General features: G+C 38.8%; 2 protein-coding genes across 3 annotated transcripts in view; one reads left to right on the top strand and one right to left on the bottom strand.

Moving 5' to 3' along the window:
• Nucleotides 1–4,344, bottom strand: part of OGFOD1 (2-oxoglutarate and iron dependent oxygenase domain containing 1) — a 56,997-nt gene extending 52,653 nt beyond the window's left edge. Inside the window, exons 1-2 of the mRNA XM_079906255.1 lie at nucleotides 4,143–4,344; nucleotides 2,249–2,394 (exon numbers count right to left, since the gene is read on the bottom strand). Of these exons, the coding sequence (XP_079762381.1) occupies nucleotides 2,249–2,394; nucleotides 4,143–4,296 (300 nt within the window). The 5' untranslated portion in view covers nucleotides 4,297–4,344. The remainder of the gene's footprint in view (nucleotides 1–2,248; nucleotides 2,395–4,142) is intronic.
• Nucleotides 4,345–4,577: 233 nt separating this feature from the next.
• Nucleotides 4,578–18,122, top strand: NUDT21 (nudix hydrolase 21). Of its 2 annotated transcripts, none has more exons than XM_079906259.1 (7): nucleotides 4,578–4,823; nucleotides 7,786–7,986; nucleotides 8,850–8,913; nucleotides 11,266–11,355; nucleotides 15,717–15,792; nucleotides 16,454–16,568; nucleotides 17,847–18,122. In XM_079906259.1, exons 1-7 carry the CDS (start codon nucleotides 4,708–4,710, stop codon nucleotides 17,866–17,868), a joined length of 684 nt encoding a protein of 227 aa, XP_079762385.1. In that variant the 5' UTR covers nucleotides 4,578–4,707; the 3' UTR covers nucleotides 17,869–18,122. The 2 variants fall into 2 exon arrangements, with proteins under 2 accessions (XP_079762385.1, XP_079762384.1); XM_079906258.1 differs by lacking the exon at nucleotides 17,847–18,122 and adding an exon at nucleotides 17,430–17,806.
• Nucleotides 18,123–18,175: the final 53 nt, after the last annotated feature.

Here is an 18,175-nt window from a genome sequence, read left to right as displayed (position 1 = left end):
GATAACCTCAGCCACTGGAAAGATTGTCGTGAACTGAGATGGGGAAAACTGCAGGTGGAGCAGATTTAGGGGAAGAAGATCAGGAGTTTAGTTTTGGTAAGTGTGAGACACTTCATAAATATCCTAGAGTAGAGGCAAAGCCATGAGACTCTCTGCAATCTGTTTGGAAGTGATCCAAAGGCTAAGCCCTAGAGTACTCTGTCATTAAGAAGCCAGGTACAAAAGGAAAACCTACCGAAGGGAACTAAGAAGGACTCACCTGTGAGGTAGAAGGAAAATGAAGAGAGGATGGTTTCCTGAAAGTAAGGGGGGGGTCGGGGGAGAGTCTCCAGGAAGGAGGAGAAACAAAGTAGGTCAAATGTTGCCGAGTGTCAAGTAAAACCAGGCCTGAAGACTGATGACTGGATTTACTAATGTGGAAGTTGTGAGTGACCTTAACAAGTACAGTTTCAGTGGCGTGTAACAGGTGAAAGCCTAATAAAGTGGGCTTAACAGAGAACAGAAGAGGAATTTGAGACACTATACACAACTCAGAAGGAATGCTACTGTCAAGGCGAGCAGAGGAATGGGGTGATAGCTGAAGGGGAAAGTTAGGTCAACAGCATTTTTTTCCTTAAGAAAAGAAGAACTAACAGCTTTCTTTTTTTTTTGGTATGTTGAAGGGAATGATCCAGAAAAGAAGGAAAACCTGATGTAGTTTCTTTATCTGTGAATCAGGAACCAGTAATGTATCATTATAAGGATTTAATGAATTAATAAATATAAAGCACTTAGCGTGGCATAAAGCATGCACTCAGTAATGCTTGCTTTAAAATACAGAGTATCAGGCTACTCCTAATGACAAACTTGGTTAGGAGGACTGGAAGTTGTTATAGACCCAATTATCAAGTCAATTCACAACACAAGCAAAGAAAAGGGGATATAAGTGAAGTTTTACGGGACAGGAGACTGAAAGCAGGTTTTATATTTACTGTCTTAGGATGAAGAAGTTCAGTCCCAAAGTGAGCATAGTAAAAATTATTCACAGCAGAGTTTCACCAAGCACCCATGGGGATCTAAAGTAATGGCTGCTTCTTTTTCCTCTCATTACCTGGGGCCCTTTCTATTATTTTGCCTCTCACCGACTTCACAATTAGAAGTATTTTCATCTACCCAATTGCATTAAGTAAAAACCACTTTGATTTCTCAATTTCAGTAATCAGATGCATATAGCCCCAAATCAACAAAAGAGGCCTAGTGTTATCAAAGCTGATATAATTACAAAGGCAGACAACCATGGTTTTTAATTAACCTATAGGTTAATTAAAATCTTACAACTTTACTATGGACAAAAGTTATTTTTCATTAGATTTTCTGAATTATTAAGAGTAACATCATTTCTGTATTTAACCTAACTTGGTTAATTCAATCATATGTATAAGGCCCAAAGATAGACAGACCAGGGGACACAACCAGCTCTAGTGTAAAAGAATAAATGCAAAACAGAGAATTGTTACTCTTTTATCCCAGATAAAAAGAAATCAGCGGGAAATGGGAAGAAAACAAAATAGTTCTTAATCTTCACTTTTATTTTATTTTTTGTGATTTTAAAGGCTGATGTCCTTGAGGTTCTATAACGATTTCTAAGAATGATGTACGCCATGTACTAAAAGATATCCCCCACAAACTGGGGAAACCAATGACCTATATGTTTTTATACCTAGACTGGGCCTGTCTCCTAAGAGTAGGAAAACCAGCCTTGATTTTGAAACAGTCTTTTCTGCCAAATTCAACTGTCCACCGATTTAAAAAGAATAGATCTAACTCTCTGCGGAACATACTGCAATACAGAAAGCCACCTAAAACAAAGACATGAACTCAAAAATTTAAATGGTTATTACCTTCCAACGTACTACTCTCTTCATTATACCACTCCCCAAAATGTACTTATCCTTTTTGTTTATAATGTATTTACTTACTGGCTTACTGTATTTTCTGACTATCTTTCACCATCACTATCACCTCTATTATTTTAGATTTTAAAGGCTTTCAGGGTAGGAACTGGCAAAGACTTCCATATAATAATTAAAGCACCAAACACATAGTTAACACTCAGCTTATGTTAAATAAATGAATGCTTTTAACAACGTCAAGGCAAGGACCCTCAATGGCAAACTCAAACTAAAACCTCAAGTCTAAAGGTATTCAATGATTTTATAGAAAATGAATTTCTGAAGTGGAAAAGCTAATGTGAAAGGGCCATAAATACCTGCTGGAACTTATATAAATCATTATACTTTTCATGGAAGTCCAAGTTCAAAAGTTCCTTCTGAAGTCCTTCCAAGAAGTTTTCGCTTTGGATGAAGTTTGGGATCACACAGTGAAGAAAGGGGTCCATGTCCATGACAATGGCTTCTGTGGGGAGGAAAGCATTATCTGTGACTTTTCCCTTTTGTATATATATATATATTTTTTTGCGGTACACGGGCCTCTCACTATTGTGGCCTCTCCCGTTGTGGAGAACAGGCTCCGGACGCGTAGGCTCAGCGGCCATGGCTCATGGGCCTAGCCGCTCTGCGGCATGTGGGATCTTCCCAGACCGGGGCACGAACCCATGTCCCCTGCATCGGCAGGCGTACTCTCAACCACTGCGCCACCAGGGAAGCCCCCTTTTGTATTTTTGACCTGTGAGCAGCACAGTAGAGAGAATACAAAAGGGATGGTCGTGAATTTTCAGAACTCTAGTACCTAAAATTTAAGATTTTGGGCAAGAATTATAGGCTCTTCCTTTTTTTTTTTCCTCCACTTAATACTACTTTTTAAAGGTACTGTGCTTAAAAATATTAGTCCTTAAGATGAGTACAAACGATGTCACTAAATTAAGATTTCTGCTCTTTTTGGGGTTTTTTAGTTCAACGATTATTCAACTGAATGTATTTTACAGTCTTAATTCATTTCCCCCCAAACTTCAAATGAGAGTAGCAAATTAAAAATGAGAATAACAATACTGGTAGCCAATTTTTCTTCAACCCTTTTTCTTTGCCTAAGTTACTGCTAGAGGAAGTTAAAAAAATACATACTTCTTAAAAAAAAAAAATCAGGTCAGGCATAACCTCCTCTAACTCTTTGAGTTTTACCTCAACGTTTTACCCACTGCTTCTGGTGGGACAGATTACGTACCCCTCTAATACAAACCACCACCACCTCCCACCAGCTGCCAGGCACTGTGGTGCTTTAACATGCATTATCTCATTTAATCTTCTCAACAGTTCTAAGGTAGATGTCATCACTATCTCCATCCCACACATAAGAAAACTGAAAAGGTCCCTGAGTGTCCAGAGCTTACACTCCAAACACTAAGCTACCACTTTCTACGTGCATCCGGGACACCAAGGACTCATCTCTTAAAGCACTCAACCACTGAAACAAAAATCATGGCAAACTTTAGAAGAAAAATCATGATGCATTAAGCAGAGTTCTTATCCTATAAGGTGATATTTGAAGCTGAGGCTGGAATCATTTGATGAAGGTTCCTTCCTTTGGTCAGAACCATGTTTACCTTCATGGGTCACGTTGCTGAACTACAGACCGGCAAAACTGAGTAAGCTCAGGTGCCTGCTATTTGGCAGCTCCCAACAAATGCTCTGGCTACGCTATTATGGGACAAACGAGCGTTACCTTCGGAGGAAAACCGCAAAAGCCCTCGACTATGTGTCCAAATGTTTACTGGTCCTTACTCAGAAAAATATGTATTGATGCATACATACATTAGCTTATTAATCACACTCAACATCTTTCTGAGGGAAATACTATTAGCTATCCTACTTTACATAGTAAGGAGCTGAACCCATTGCCCAACGACGCACAACCAGTGAAGAAGATTCTACCTCACCTTTAATTCCAGAATTTCCATGAACTTGCATGCCCTGTACTTCCCGAAACTCCCTGGCCTTCATTTCTTCCTCTTCTAGGTTTCTAAATCCAAACTGAACTTGGAAAAGGGACAGCAGGCCAGGCAGGAGAGTCGGAGGTGGCAAAGTCACGCTCTCTCCAAGAGCCTCTTCCCCTGTAGCCTCGCTGCTCAGGAATCGGCTAGAGTGCCAGGACTTTTTCAGAGGCCCCCGACCCGGCGCTGCGCCTCCCCCTTCACAGCACCCGCTTACCGTGGCGAAACGGCGTCCTGCGACTCCAGGCCTCAGCCACCTGCTTTTTCAAGGTTTCCTCCGTGACAGCATCCGAAAACTTCGCCATCACCTCCTTCTTTCCCTTTTTCCCAGCCCGGCCCGTGACGGGCTCAGCAGGCCTCTTACCACTCATCTCCTCGCAAGCTGCAAGACTCACGTCACGCTAACCTAGCGGCTTTTTTCCTACGGAGACTGCAATTCCCAGAATGCCTCATTTCCCGTGTTTCTCCACCGCTATCTAATAGGAAGTACCCAAGTAAAGGGAGGCGGACCCCATACCCGACTTACCATTGGGAGCTCCAGATATTGTGGCCATCCCAGCAGCGATTGGATCGATGTTGCTCGGTCGGGCAGGCCACCGCCTCTCTACTTCCTGCCGCCAGAGGCTCTGGCTGCACTTCCGGCGTACGTACGCCTCCTCGGGCGCTTTCTTGTTAATGGCGGGCGGCGGTTGCTGAGTGGGTCGCAGATAACGGCTGCCCGCACAGGGAACGTCTCCCTGCCACACCTTTTCCGCTCGCCGCTAGTGCCCGAGCTCGCCAGCATGTCCGTGGTGCCGCCCAATCGCTCGCAGACCGGCTGGCCCCGCGGGGTCAACCAGTTCGGCAACAAGTACATCCAACAGACCAAGCCCCTCACCCTGGAGCGCACCATCAACCTGTAAGTGCGGCCTGGCCCTCGCGCGCTGTCCTGTCGGCATCTCCTTCGTAGTGAGCGCCCCTAAAGACTCCAGTCCTCTCCTTCTGGCGCACCCTCGGGGGATTCCGCTTCTTCGACCTCCAGCACCACGGGGCTAGAGTCCTAGTTGAGAGGGTTTTCCCTTTTCTGGAAAGATAGCTTGTTCCCATGCCCCTGCATTCAGTCATTGTAGGAAAACCCCCTTTGCTGTGAACTCATTCTTTCCTCACCTCTCCGGAGATAAGCGGCCGCAAACCGTGGTGTTTATCCTTTAGCATCGCGTGTATGGTATCGTATTGTGTGTTTTTATTTGGTATGAGTGGTATAACGTAGCATCGCTTTTGCAGTTTTCGCTTTGCTCTAATAGATTTCGAGATCTAGCTATAATGCGCGGGTTTAGTTTTTTTCCCTTGCTTTATTGCGTTTCAGCTCCTGAATACACATTTTATTCGTCTGCTCAGGGCTATCTGGCTTCCCCCTATGCATTCACGTGTCTTCCCTGCCGCAGCGACAGGATCCAAGCGCCCAGGAGGGCCCATCTTGGGAGGGGGCTGCGGCTTTCATTGTGGTTGGGCTTTCAGACCGTGGCGAGGACCACAATGAAGCTCCAGAGATCCCATTGCGGGCTGCGTTTATTTTCAGCATCTTTCTGTTTAAGCTCTTCAAGCCATTGCATTTCGAAGCCGCTCTCAAAAGTAACCTCGCTGTGACAGGGAATTGACATTCGGGCTGTGTCTTGCTCAAGAAATTATGTGTGCTTTTTTTTTTTTTTTTTTTTTAATAACCTCTGAAAGTTTGTGAGGCACCGTGTGGTGCTGACTCTAATGGAAGAAAACGGCCAGTTTATGCTGGTCAGTATTTAAAGGGTGCAAGGATTTACTGATACTGGTGTTTCGGTAGGACACTTTAGGTGTTTCTCTATTTTATATTCAAATAAATGAACTTTCTTTCCTCAAAAGCGATTTGAAATTGAAAAGATGGTTATTGTTGTTTTATTTGACAAAACAGGTACTGGAAATTTAGGTAATAAAAATGTTCGGTTTATGAAATCTGGAACTAGTAGATATTATACAAGTTAATATCTTTAGCTATTACACTAACATAATAGCATTTTAATTTCCTATGATGTCTTTAGAAAAATCCTCGTAATATTCCCATGAAATGGGAAAGGCTAAATGTTTTTCTAAAAAATGTGAAAGCACAGCTTCTGGATTACTTTCACTGGTAATTAGAACTAGGACTCACAATTTTCCCTTGATTTACCTTGATTATTGGATCAATTTGCATCAAGCCATTATATGGAACTAACGGTGAAAATGTTTTAATTTTTGCTCCATTAAAGTTATGGGTTAATGGATTTGCAGTAGCTTTCCTCTCCTATATAAACACAGTATTCAGAAATGATTGTGTTGTGAACTCAGTTCACGTGGGTGAGTAATGGTCTGAATTGAAAACAAGTTCTCTCTTCTCCAATATATTTTATTAGGAAGTATTGTATGAGATATTGCATGAATGCTTACTTTGTAGCCGGCACTGGGAGTAATGCTGGGTATACAGGGGTGAGGAAGTAAGGTGTAGTCCCTGCTTTACAAAGCTCACAGTATGATGGGAATACTACAGATGTATCTGGGCTGGCACTCATTTCACAGCTGAAAATTCTTATATTTCATCTTGATGGCATCTCGTGATGGGAGAGCTGGCTTTTACAGTAGAGATGTGTTATAGCTGTCTTTAATTCTTTCTAACTCAGGTTGTGAGAACTACATGTTAATATATATAAAGCATTTTCTTTTTAATTGCAGGGCACACAGTGCTGTGTGGGATTGCTGCTGCTAGTGATGAAGATGTTAGATTTAGCACTGAGTCTACTGGGGAAATTCTTAAAATCTTTAAAGCATCTTGGAAATAGTTCATTTTAGTTATTTTAGAGCTGCTTCACTTATGCCTAGAATTTGGCTTCTGGGATTAAAGTAATTTTATAAGTTTTGGCAACCTTGATTTGTTCCCCTTTCAAGAATAACTAAGTGGATTAGTTATGCTGTTGTTGATTTCTAATGCAAGGTGTTTTGGTAGACTAAATGCATTGGGGACAGACAGGTGTGGCCAAAGCATTCTTACTCAAAGGCTTATAACCAAAGGCTTCTTATTGTAAGTCTTATGATCGAGGGGTTACAAGGTAGTACCTGTGATGAAATATAAATACGAGTTTTTAAACTATCTTTAAGGAAAAAATCTTACTAGGCAAGAAGAAAACTGTCTTCAATATAAGTCATATTTTGAATTCTTGTTAAAGGAGGAGAGAATATTCAGATTACATCTAGTGGGCAAAAGATTCAAATGAGGGGAAAGGAAGAATAGGGATACTGAATAGAATAAATGCAGAAGGCTAAAAGGCTTAGAAGGGAAAGAAAAGTTCATCTGAAAAAGAAAGGTATGAGAAAAGTCTGAAGATTGTTGACTGGGAGAAATAGAAAATAACTGGGGAGATGATGGAAAGTGGTGACTCAGCTTGTAGAAAAAGAGAGATTAACCATTAGCGCCCATAATTAATAGAATTTATGATTAGATTAGTAGAGGAACCCAAGGGCGCATTAGCCAGGTTGGCAGTGTTAGTGTAGCATCCATGATCTAAAACCAGAAGATTACCAGTTATTCAGATAGCCACTCCTCTAAGCATTTAAGGACTTTAAGGATACTGTCATCTGTGCTTGAAAGTTCCAAGTATGAAGTAGCAGCTTGTTCTGATGAAAACTCTGGCCTTAGAGTCCAAAGAGCTAGATTCTAGTCTCCGCTGTTTTATTAACTAGTTGTTTAATTTTGGACATATCCTATTGTCTCTGAGTGTAATATATAAACTTTTTACCATGGTTTCCTTATATGTGATTGGTATCTGTCCTGCTAAGTTATGTTCTACAGTTCTCTGATGTTTGTCTTTGGATCACAGGTACCCTCTAACCAATTACACTTTTGGTACAAAAGAGCCCCTCTATGAGAAGGACAGCTCCGTTGCAGCCAGATTTCAGCGCATGAGGGAGGAATTTGATAAAATTGGCATGAGGAGGACTGTAGAAGGGGTTTTGATTGTCCATGAGCACCGGCTACCCCATGTGTTACTGCTACAGCTGGGAACAACTTTCTTTAAACTGTAAGTGTCATTGGAAATTAACAACTTTTAATAGGATTGCTGTTCTCTGCAGCTTTGGAATACAGTTTTAGCTTTTAGTCATTTATCTCAACAAACACTGCTGTTAATGGAGTCTTTAGAAAGAGAAACTCAAAAGCATTTTTTTCTCCAGTGCAGTGCTCATTTATTGCCTAAGTACAAATCTGCATGTTTCTGTGTATTGTTGATGTTAGTGACTGAGCTTGATAGGAGCCCTATGAAACAAATGAGTCTGAGTTCAATTTCTAGGTGTCTTTGTAGCATTACTAAGAACAATTGATATTATTTCCTGCTTAGGATGAATAGTGTTTCCTATTCTTAAAATGGGTTACATTTTTATAGATAATTGTTTAGTTTTCTCATTTAAGCTCATAAATCTCTCAATACGTGTTTAGTCCACAACTATTTGACCAGATTGTACCAAAAAGAGAGTTCTCAAATACCTAGTTAGGAAATTTTGAAAAATGCCCCATTCTTAAGATCTAGAGAATGTGGGTCCACTGCTTTCTGGGCGTTTCTCGACTCCATTATCACCAGATAACGTCCAGAGAGAAAAGAGTGAGATGGACTGGTTTCCAGCAATTATGTGATGTTTATGTAGCGGTACCTATTTTGTTTATTTAAAACTAAGGTTTGTGTACTGTAAGTCAGGCGACTTAACATTATGAATTCAGTTTTCTAGCACATTCTCCCCCTCCGTTTGACATTAGTTTACTTTGATTGCCTTATCATGTGATACTGAAATGTGTTATGCAGTTACTTGATAGAAATAATTATTATTGTGTTTTTTCTGTTATCCCCAAATTGTATTAAGTTGAAAGCTGAAATTCTTAACCTTTATACAGACCTGGTGGTGAGCTTAACCCAGGAGAAGATGAAGTTGAAGGACTAAAACGCTTAATGACAGAGGTATTTTTCTATTTAACCACTTTGAGGGTTTCATTAATGCTCATTTAAATACCATCAACTTAATGCATAATCAGGTTTTTTTATGTCTTGAAAGGGATGAGTTTATTTTAACTATTTAGTTTTCAATAAATATAACTTAAACCTGAGAATCTTAGTACAATGTTTATTGTACTAAGCAAGTTGCAAGTTATACTTCCTTTATCTTAACATTATTTTACATTGATATTGTATATACAGCAATAATGGTTAATGAAACAACATTTACTGAGTACTGACTGCTAAGCACTTTAAGTGCTTTACATGCGATAATTCCTTTACTCATCATAACAGCACTAGGAAGTGGGTACTATTATTAATCCTGTTTTACCGATAAGGAAATTAGAGCACAGAGAGTTCAAGTAACTTGCTTGATGTTATACAACTAATGTGTCGTGAAGCTGGAGATTTGAATGCAGGTAGTTTTATTCCAGAATAGGTGTCAATAGAATTTTGACAAGGGAATGATTCCTGTTATATACCTGTTTTCATTTTTGCCCATATCTTTTAGGCTTTGCCCAAGTTGTGCTACTTCTTAGAAGTTGTTCTAATGTCTATCTCTAAAGACTTGGGGCCAAATGCATATAGATGCTGGAGGTTTTTGAGATTGTAAGCTGTTTTCATTATTAAATATTTTTCTTTTTTAGCATGCAATCCCCCCACCCCCTTAGTTACAAAACTAATACATATTCTGTACAACAGGTTTGGCAAATACAGAAAGTAGGAGAGACAAAACTAAAATCACCTGTAATTCTACCACTTTGACGTATTGGTTTGTCTTTTTTGTATTTTTTAAATGCATTACAACTCTTAAATATTGTGCTGTGTTTGGACTTTCATTTACATATGGTAGATTGAACCTACCTGCTTACCTCAGCTTTTTCTCAGAACTCTACCGACAAGTAGTAAAGGGGTTTTAGAAAGGTAAAAATCCAGTAGGATTGAGGGAGTGCAAAATGAGATAGCAGCAAGAAAAAACTGTTAGAAGCTAGAAAGCAGATGAGCAAATCATAACTGACTTAGCCAGAACCTCAGCCCAGCAGAAGGGCAAGTCCAGGACCCAGCACTGTAGAACACCAGAAAGGCCAAGGAATTGGGAGTGCCTAGTGCCAGTGAAAGAGGGGGCATGCATGGACTGAAAACTGAATTGACTGGCAGTCTGTATAGGATTATTTATATACCTAGATCGTCTTCCCCACTCTGTACATTTAGGCAAATACTGGCTGCTGATTAATTCTCTATAGAGATTGAATCAGAAAACACTAAACAATGAAAAAGTTGAGGAGGTAGGGAGAATACATGAAAGTTTACATCCTGAATAGGGAAACTTACAGACTTCTACCAGTTTAATGGAGGGACATTCTACAAAATACCTAACTAGTACTCCTCACAACTGTCAAGGTTATAAAAAATAAGGAAAGTTTGAGAAACTGTCACAGTCTAGAGGAGCCTGAGGAGAAATGCAAATATAATGTGATATCCTAGATGGGATTCTGGAAACTGAAAAAAGGACATTGGGTAAAAGCTAAGGTCATCTGTTTAAAATACAGACTTCAATTAATAAGGAGGTATCAGTATTGGTTCATCAGTTGTGGCAAATGTGCTATCCTTATGTAAGATGTTAAAAGTAGGGAAAACTGGGTATGGGATATATGGGAAGTCTCTGTACCATCTTTTCAACTTTTCTGTAAATGTAAAACTGAGATAAACTGTCTATTTAAAAACAAGAAGAATGCTTTTAAAAATAGAGGCAAATATTGGGGGAAAACAGCTAAGAGTTGAAAGTTATAGCCACTGGGAGTGGTGAAGTGGGACAGGGAACTGTTCTTTCTCATTACGAATTTTTGACCAATTAAAATATATAGAATATAGCTTTGATTAACCTTAATCCTATGTTATACATATTTATAGAAATGAAAATTGTGAATTTTGCACACTTATTTCTATAGGTTGGTTAGATGGGTGATTTACAAAAGCTACAGTTGATTCTAGAAAAAACTATTGTATGCCGTTGGCTGGTGTAGGTAATTGATCACCTTTGGTTTTCCATGCATAGCAAGGACATAGAGCAGATGTGTTGGTCCTCCATGGTTATGTTGATGCTAGACTGCTAATTTTGAACTAATAGTGTGTCTTGGGCAGAGTGACGCAGATAATAAATAATAAACAAATTATAGAAAGGAAATCCATGTGGGAGGCATATTAGCCATTAGTCTCCATTAGGAGTGCTGCCAAAGATATTTTCTTCACTGAAGAAGGATATTCATGGCTATGTATATTTAGTTGTTTACTGGCTCTATCATTTCTTTTTGACAGATATTGGGTCGTCAAGATGGAGTCCTGCAAGACTGGGTTATTGATGACTGCATTGGTAACTGGTGGAGACCAAATTTTGAACCTCCTCAGGTTAGTGTTCAGTTACATTTGCTGGGCATTTGGGGAAGTAGGAAGCTGATTTAATTCCAGCCATTTAAAAAGATCATAGTAGAATTTGACTTGAAATTTCGTTTCTTCCCTACTTAATTTAAATTTAAAAAGCCAAGCATTTTTTTCTTTTAAAGGAAAATTTCAAATATATACAAAAATAGAATAGTAAAAGTAAACAAACCTCATTACCTATCATCCACCCTCAGCAGTTAGCAACTCATGGTCAAACTTCACCAACCCTGTCCTTCCCCTGACTGCTCCATTCCTGCTGCCCTCATCTTGGGTTATTTTGAAGCAAATCCTAGATATAATTTCAGTTGTAAATATTTTAATGTGCATCTCTAAAAAGTAAGGATCTTTTTAAAAACATAACCACAATGCTACCATTATCATACTAAAAATAAATTATTTCATAATATCATTAAATGTGTAGTCACTGTTCAAATATCCCTGATAGTTTCAAATTTTATTTTTATAATTTGTTTGAATTAGGATAGTCTCTTTTTTAAAACTTATTTATTTATTTTGGCTGCGTTGGGTCTTCATTGTGGTGCGTGGGCTTCTCATTGCGGTGGCTTCTCTTGTTGCGGAGCATGGGCTCTAGGTGCGTGGGCTTCAGTAGTTGCAGCACACGGTAGTTGTGGCTCACGGGCTCTAGGGTGTACCGGCTTCAGTAGTTGTGGCGCACGGGCTTAGTTGCTCTGTGGCATGTGGGATCTTCCTGTACCAGGGTTCGAACCTGTGTTCCCTGCATTGGCAGGTGAATTGTTAACCACTGCACCACCAGGGAAGTCCCTAGGATAGTCTCTTAAGTCTCTTTTTCTTCTGTAGGTTGGCTCCCTGTTTTTCTTTTTTTCCTTGTAATTTATTTGTTAATGGAGACAGGCCATTTAAAGTCCTTAGTGTTTTCATTGCTGATTGCATTCCCCTGGTATTATTGAACACATAGCTTTCTCCTCCGTGTCCTATATAAATTGCTTAGTTAGATCACGAGACTGGATTTGGGTTCAGTTTTTTTGCGAAGTGGGTACAAGGCTTGTCATAGGTGGTATATTATTTATCTATTGCTGTATACGTATTTTCCCAGAACTTAGCAGCCTAAAACAACAGACATTTATTATCTTAGTTTCTCAGGGTAAGGCATCTGGGAGCTGCTTAGCTGGGTGGTTCTGTCACCCAGCTAAGTTATGGTCAAGTTCTTGGTCGGGATTGCATTATCTGAAGGCTGGACTGAGGCTGAATTATCTGATCCGAAGCTCACACATGTATTTGTGAGCATACCTCTCATTTCCTCCTGGGCTATTGAACTGAAGGCTTCAGTTCCTTGTTGGCTGCTGACCGAAGGCCTCCCTCAGTTGTTGTGAGAGCATCTCCATAGGGCAACTCCTAGTAAGACAGCTGGCGTCCCAGTCTGTTATAACCTAATCTTCGCAGTGACATACCATCACTTCTGCTGTATGCTATTGGTCACACAGACCAACATAGTACATTGTGGGAGGAGATACCATGAGACAGGAATCATTGAGGGTGATCTTGGAGCCTGGCTACCACAGGTGGTATTGTTTACTTCCATCAGGAATTTTCTAATGTCTGGTTGTTTCTTTTCATAATGTTAGTAGCTCATGGGTAATAGTTTCCTAGATCTATTAATTAATCAGGATTGTGTTCCTTATGTAAAGAAAAACTTACCAATTATTTGTTACCCTGAGGTATAGTTTGTGTAGGAAGAAACAGATGCTTCTTTTCCTCTACTTACCGGTGTTCAGAAGAATGAGTTAATTTCTTAGCATCCTCCAAAGTCATGACTTTATTCAAAAAGAGAGTAAGACAAAGACTTGGGTGCAGGTAGTTTGTTTGGGATGTGATCCCAGGAAGCAGCAGAGTGCAGGGAAAGGGAGACCAGAAGCAGCAGAAGTTTTTTTTTTTTTTTTTTTAAAAAGGTACATAATTGATCTTATTACACCTGTGAGTAACTGGATTGATCCTGCTAAGGACCATGAGGGATGCACCTCAGAATTGTCTGTTGGAAGGATGGAAGGCCAGGGACTTCCATCTCCCATTGGATGAGGGTTGTAATAACTCCCTTGCCCTTTCATGTTGAGACCTATCACTGGTTGAGAGAATTTCCAGGGCTTTGGAAATGCTTTGAGGCTGAAAAGCAAGAGTGGGATGTTGGAAGCAAGCAAGGGAGCTTTTTGACACTTTAAAGCACAGCCTCCCTGAAATTTGAGGTGGGATGAGAAACCGATGAGAAGCACAAAAAGCATCTCTTTTGGTGACCTTTTAAAGTGTCGTTTGACCTAAAGGGTTTCAATATATTTGATGTATTTTAATCCATTATAATGATTGCTAATGTTACTAATGCTCAAATTTTCCTATCTTTTGACTAATGGGAGCCTTAGTAAGTTGGATCCTGAATTCTTCTGACAAGGCTCTATGCCTTTGATAACTTCTTTGCATGATAAGATGTTCCAGGTCAAGAATTGCACAGAATATTAGCCAAGCAGAGGACTGTTCTGTTTGTTGTCTTCTGACTCTGGTGTAGCTGCAGGATAGAAAGAGAAGGTGCTGTGGAAGCTGGTGCTCATGCTCACTACCTGAGAATTGTCTTGGCGTTAGGAAAGTATAATTTCATCTGGAAATAGTGAAGTTTCTGGTCCAAAGATAAATAGAACAATTATTATAAACTTTGTTTGGTTTCTTGAACATTCCTTGATCTAACTGGCAAATGCTCAGTAATAATACCAACATTTTCCAGGCTACTTTTCTGAATACCCTCATTCACCTCCCCTACCACGGTTCTAGGACAGTTCTCTTAATTCACCGAACCCTAAGCTTGGCTCTGTTAGTACAAGATATGACATAAGGATTGTGTGTTTATTTAGTAAATTTAGGGTATTGGTTAGGTGTCAGTGGGAAAAGAGCATCACACCATGTCCCTGGTCTTTTTGTGTAAAGTGCAGTTGGCTTAAACACCAAGATGAGGAATGGAAAAGAAAGGCTTAAACAAAAAGGAACATATAGCCTCGAGTAGAAGAAAACTGGGGTAATGCTGGTCACTGGTTTGGCCATGGTTTGGGAACTTTTGTTGTATGTGAACCACAGGTCTCACTGTGCTGTTCAGGCTCTTCTCACTTCTTTGTCTCTGTTGCTGCCAATGTGCCTGGTTTTCATGATTGTGTAGGGTACCTCCAAAGTCTAGGATAACTGTCTTGATTCATTATACCCTAGGGATGGCTCTGGTACATAATTATTCTAGCCAGAGTACTGGTTGGGTGCCATTGGGACAGCATAGTGGGAAATAACATAGGCTTTGATAGTTAGATGAGAGTTGGATAGATTCAATTGAATCCTGGCATTGCTGCTTAGCTGTATCATCATGGGAAAGATACTTAGGCTCTCTGCACAAGTTCCTTACATAAAATGGGGGTGATAATACCTCCTTTTGGCAGCCACTGTTTTTATCCTCCTTTCTCATTACGCCTATTTTCAGCACTTGTTAATTCCCCTGCCCTCAAATACTCCAAAAGAAAAGTAGATTTTTCTGAATGTATTATGGGGAGATGTAGGAGAGGTTTTCATTATACGCACACAGAACAAAAAGAAGTCTCTATCTTAGACTTGTAAAATTCTCTGTGTTAAAATTCTTCTTTCTCAGGTAGCAACCTTCTCTCTCTGATTCTCTTCATCCCTTTAAATTCTTCAAAATATTTTCTCATTTTTCACAAGCAATTTGACTTTGTCCAGCTGACAAAGACGGCTCACCTGGTGTTCCTGCAGCATGTGTCCCATATGCGTGTGTGGTTGTTGTGGGGAGGAATGTCCTGTTAAATACCTCACGGGCTGTATTTAAACTTTTAATATAGTAAACATGTCCACATCAAGATTCTAGAAAATTTAACTTAGTGATATATTTTTAAAAGACAACTTTTATTAAAAACATTAATATCAGACTTCATTGTGTTTAAACTTCTCAAGCAATAAATCCTATGTGTACATATTTAATTGTCTTGAACAGTTGAATGGTTTACTGCTTGATATTTTATATTTATTAAAGCATTTATTTATTAGTACATCTGTTAGGTACCAGATCCTGGTAAAGGGAAGACTAGAAAGGATTCTTCTTCTCCAAGCAGTTTACAGTATATTGGGGAGTAAACATGTAAGAAATAAATGAAGCCATGGTATACATGTTAATATTTTGTTGGGGTTATGAGTAACTTGGTCTCAGAGGGCTGATATTTGAGCTTAATGTCTGAAACAGGAGAAGTTGGTCAGTGGAGGCATGGGAGGTATCAGGGATGTCTTGGCAACTACAAATTATTTTCTTGTTATTTTAGTATCCATATATTCCTGCACATATTACAAAACCTAAGGAACATAAGAAGTTGTTTTTGGTTCAGCTTCAAGAGAAGGGTAAGTTATTTTGTTTTTGAAGGCAGCCATCTAAAAACTTTTGCAGTGTAATTTCAAGGATACTTCTATTTGTGTTTTTCCCAAGTTCCTTGCATTTGGGGATTTATCATTAAACTAAAAGCACATACCATTTTTATACAGAATTACCTACTTTTTCTTGGATCTGCCAGTCATGTTACAGGGAAAAGTAAGTAACTAGAGCCTAAAATACCAGATTATAGTATTGTTAATAACTGTTTAGCTGTTTGTATTGATTTTCACATTGTGATAAACTGAAAATTTTAGGAGACAGATGAATTGATTTTTTTAATATAGTCTTTAGCTCTGTTGTGCATATTAACAAATAATTACTTCATTTTTTGTTACTTTTAAAATGGAATACAAAATGAATTAGAAGCTCAGGGGTCTTCTCCCCCTTCTCCCAGGGCCAGCACTCATAAGGTGCTCGTGGTTGTTAACAGCATAGATCTCTTTGGAGAGTCAGTTTCAAAGCTGTGACTATGAACTTTGCTTAAAAGACACAACCAAAGTGTGTTAATGAGAGTTAACTTTTTCCTCAAAAGTTTCTCAAATGTAAAATTGGTTATACTTTACTAGCGAAGTAGAAGCAGTGATTATATAAGAAAATATAGAAAATGAATACTGTTTTATCTTATTTTAGCCTTGTTTGCAGTCCCTAAAAATTACAAGCTGGTAGCTGCACCACTTTTTGAACTGTATGACAATGCACCTGGATATGGACCCATCATTTCTAGTCTCCCCCAGCTTTTGAGCAGGTATGGAAAGTTGGATGTTTTGTGGTTGATAAGTCTAAACTGCCAGATTTAAAATAATCCAAGCCACTTGAGGAGGAACAGTTCATAAATTTTGGTCTTCAAGGAAACTAAGACAGTAGATGGATCCTTAGGTCTTGTGCAGATTAAGCCAAAGATTAAATATGACTGTGTCCTCAGACCCTAAGTTGCAGCATGACATTCTGGTGTTTGTGCATCTGTTCCTCCCCAAATCTGATATTCTCTACAGTTAAGTTTGAAGTCTTCATTCAAAGAAGAGATGGTAAAATAGTAGTCAGCAATGTATAATAAATATGAGGATAATAAATATGATGGGAGTTACGTATATAAAAATGTGGAGAATTGAATCTCTAGGTATAATACATATTCTCTTTCCATTTGGAAATCTATTCAGGCCCAAGTTGGGGCATGTGGGATTAAGTCCTGAATTTTTACATGGAATTTGATTTTTTTTTTTTTTAAGGCAGATGGAGTGATGAGAAATGTGTGTTGTTTTGTTTTTTAAATTGACTTGTACTGGTTGAGGTCCTTGAGTCAATCAGAATAACATAGTGGTTAATAATATGGATTCTACATGGATTTGAATTCCATCTTCACTGCCTCCTGGCAATGTGACCTTTGACAAATTATTATACCTGTTTCTTTATCTGTAAATGCGGATGGTAGTCCCAGCTTCATAGAATTGTTAGGACTAAATGAAATAATACATATAAAGCGCTTAGAATTATGCCAGGCACCTGGTAAGTGCTTAATAAATGTTAGTTTAAAAAAATTTTCAGTAGTGATTTTGGCCTTCTATGAAAGCTTGTTTAGTATGAAATTGGTATTTCTATTTTGGCACAGAAATCAGACTTCATCTTTTGCTCCTCTGCTTTGGTCTGCTGATGGGTTACACGGTGAAGTATGGGATATGAAAAAAGAGTCATATTATTCATTTATTTAAACACTACTTATCAGGTAACAGTAATTGTGCTGAGTGGTCAGAATACAATGAGGTATAATAACTTTTCCTTCCCTCAAGGAAAGTGGATAATTAATCAAATTTACACTCTTAAAAGTTTTTAAATTGTAAGTATTCAGCGATACTGTTATATAATGTGTAAGATGTGACAGGTGGAAGAAAAGCGGGTCTCTGTGTGGAAAATGCCCAAAATGTCAAGGGAGGGTTGAAATGTCCAAATAAATTTCTTTATCAACTAAGGTAGAAACTATGTAAATAATACTGTTTTTAATAAAGATATTGTTCTTTTTAAAATTCAGGTTCAATTTTATATACAACTGAATTCCTGCGCAGCAGAGAAGTAAGGGAAGCCGTCTCTGTGAGCACAGCTATACACAGTGTAGAGTAAACATGCTAGAAAAGTTTTTTTGGTTTTATCTCTTCCCCAGTCCCTAATTACCACCTACTTTCTGTTGTTTGAATGGTAAAGTTAATATGAAAAATTTGATTGTGGTATAAACAAATGTGATAATGTTTAATTTACTTTTGGTTCTACTTATACTTTTTTGTACAACATTAAAGAAAGTGGACTTCTTTCTATTTGTTTTTTTGTTGTTGTTTTGTTTTTTAATTTCACATTAAACTTGTA

Source organism: Stenella coeruleoalba, assembly GCF_951394435.1.
Source record: "Stenella coeruleoalba genome assembly, chromosome: 20".
NCBI classification, from domain to species: domain Eukaryota; kingdom Metazoa; phylum Chordata; class Mammalia; order Artiodactyla; family Delphinidae; genus Stenella; species Stenella coeruleoalba.
Note: the sequence above shows the minus strand (reverse complement) of the source record. Positions and strands in the feature narration are given on the sequence as shown.

What these genes read in the sequence shown, in the direction of transcription:
- NUDT21 (XM_079906258.1), top strand. Translation starts at nt 4,708, where the DNA reads ATGTCCGTGGTGCCGCCCAATCGCTCGCAGACCGGCTGGCCCCGCGGG. An exon ending in GGAACAACTTTCTTTAAACT is followed by an intron (nt 7,987 to 8,849) that starts GTAAGTGTCATT and finishes ACCTTTATACAG; the next exon opens with ACCTGGTGGTGAGCTTAACC. An exon ending in TAAAACGCTTAATGACAGAG is followed by an intron (nt 8,914 to 11,265) that starts GTATTTTTCTAT and finishes TCTTTTTGACAG; the next exon opens with ATATTGGGTCGTCAAGATGG.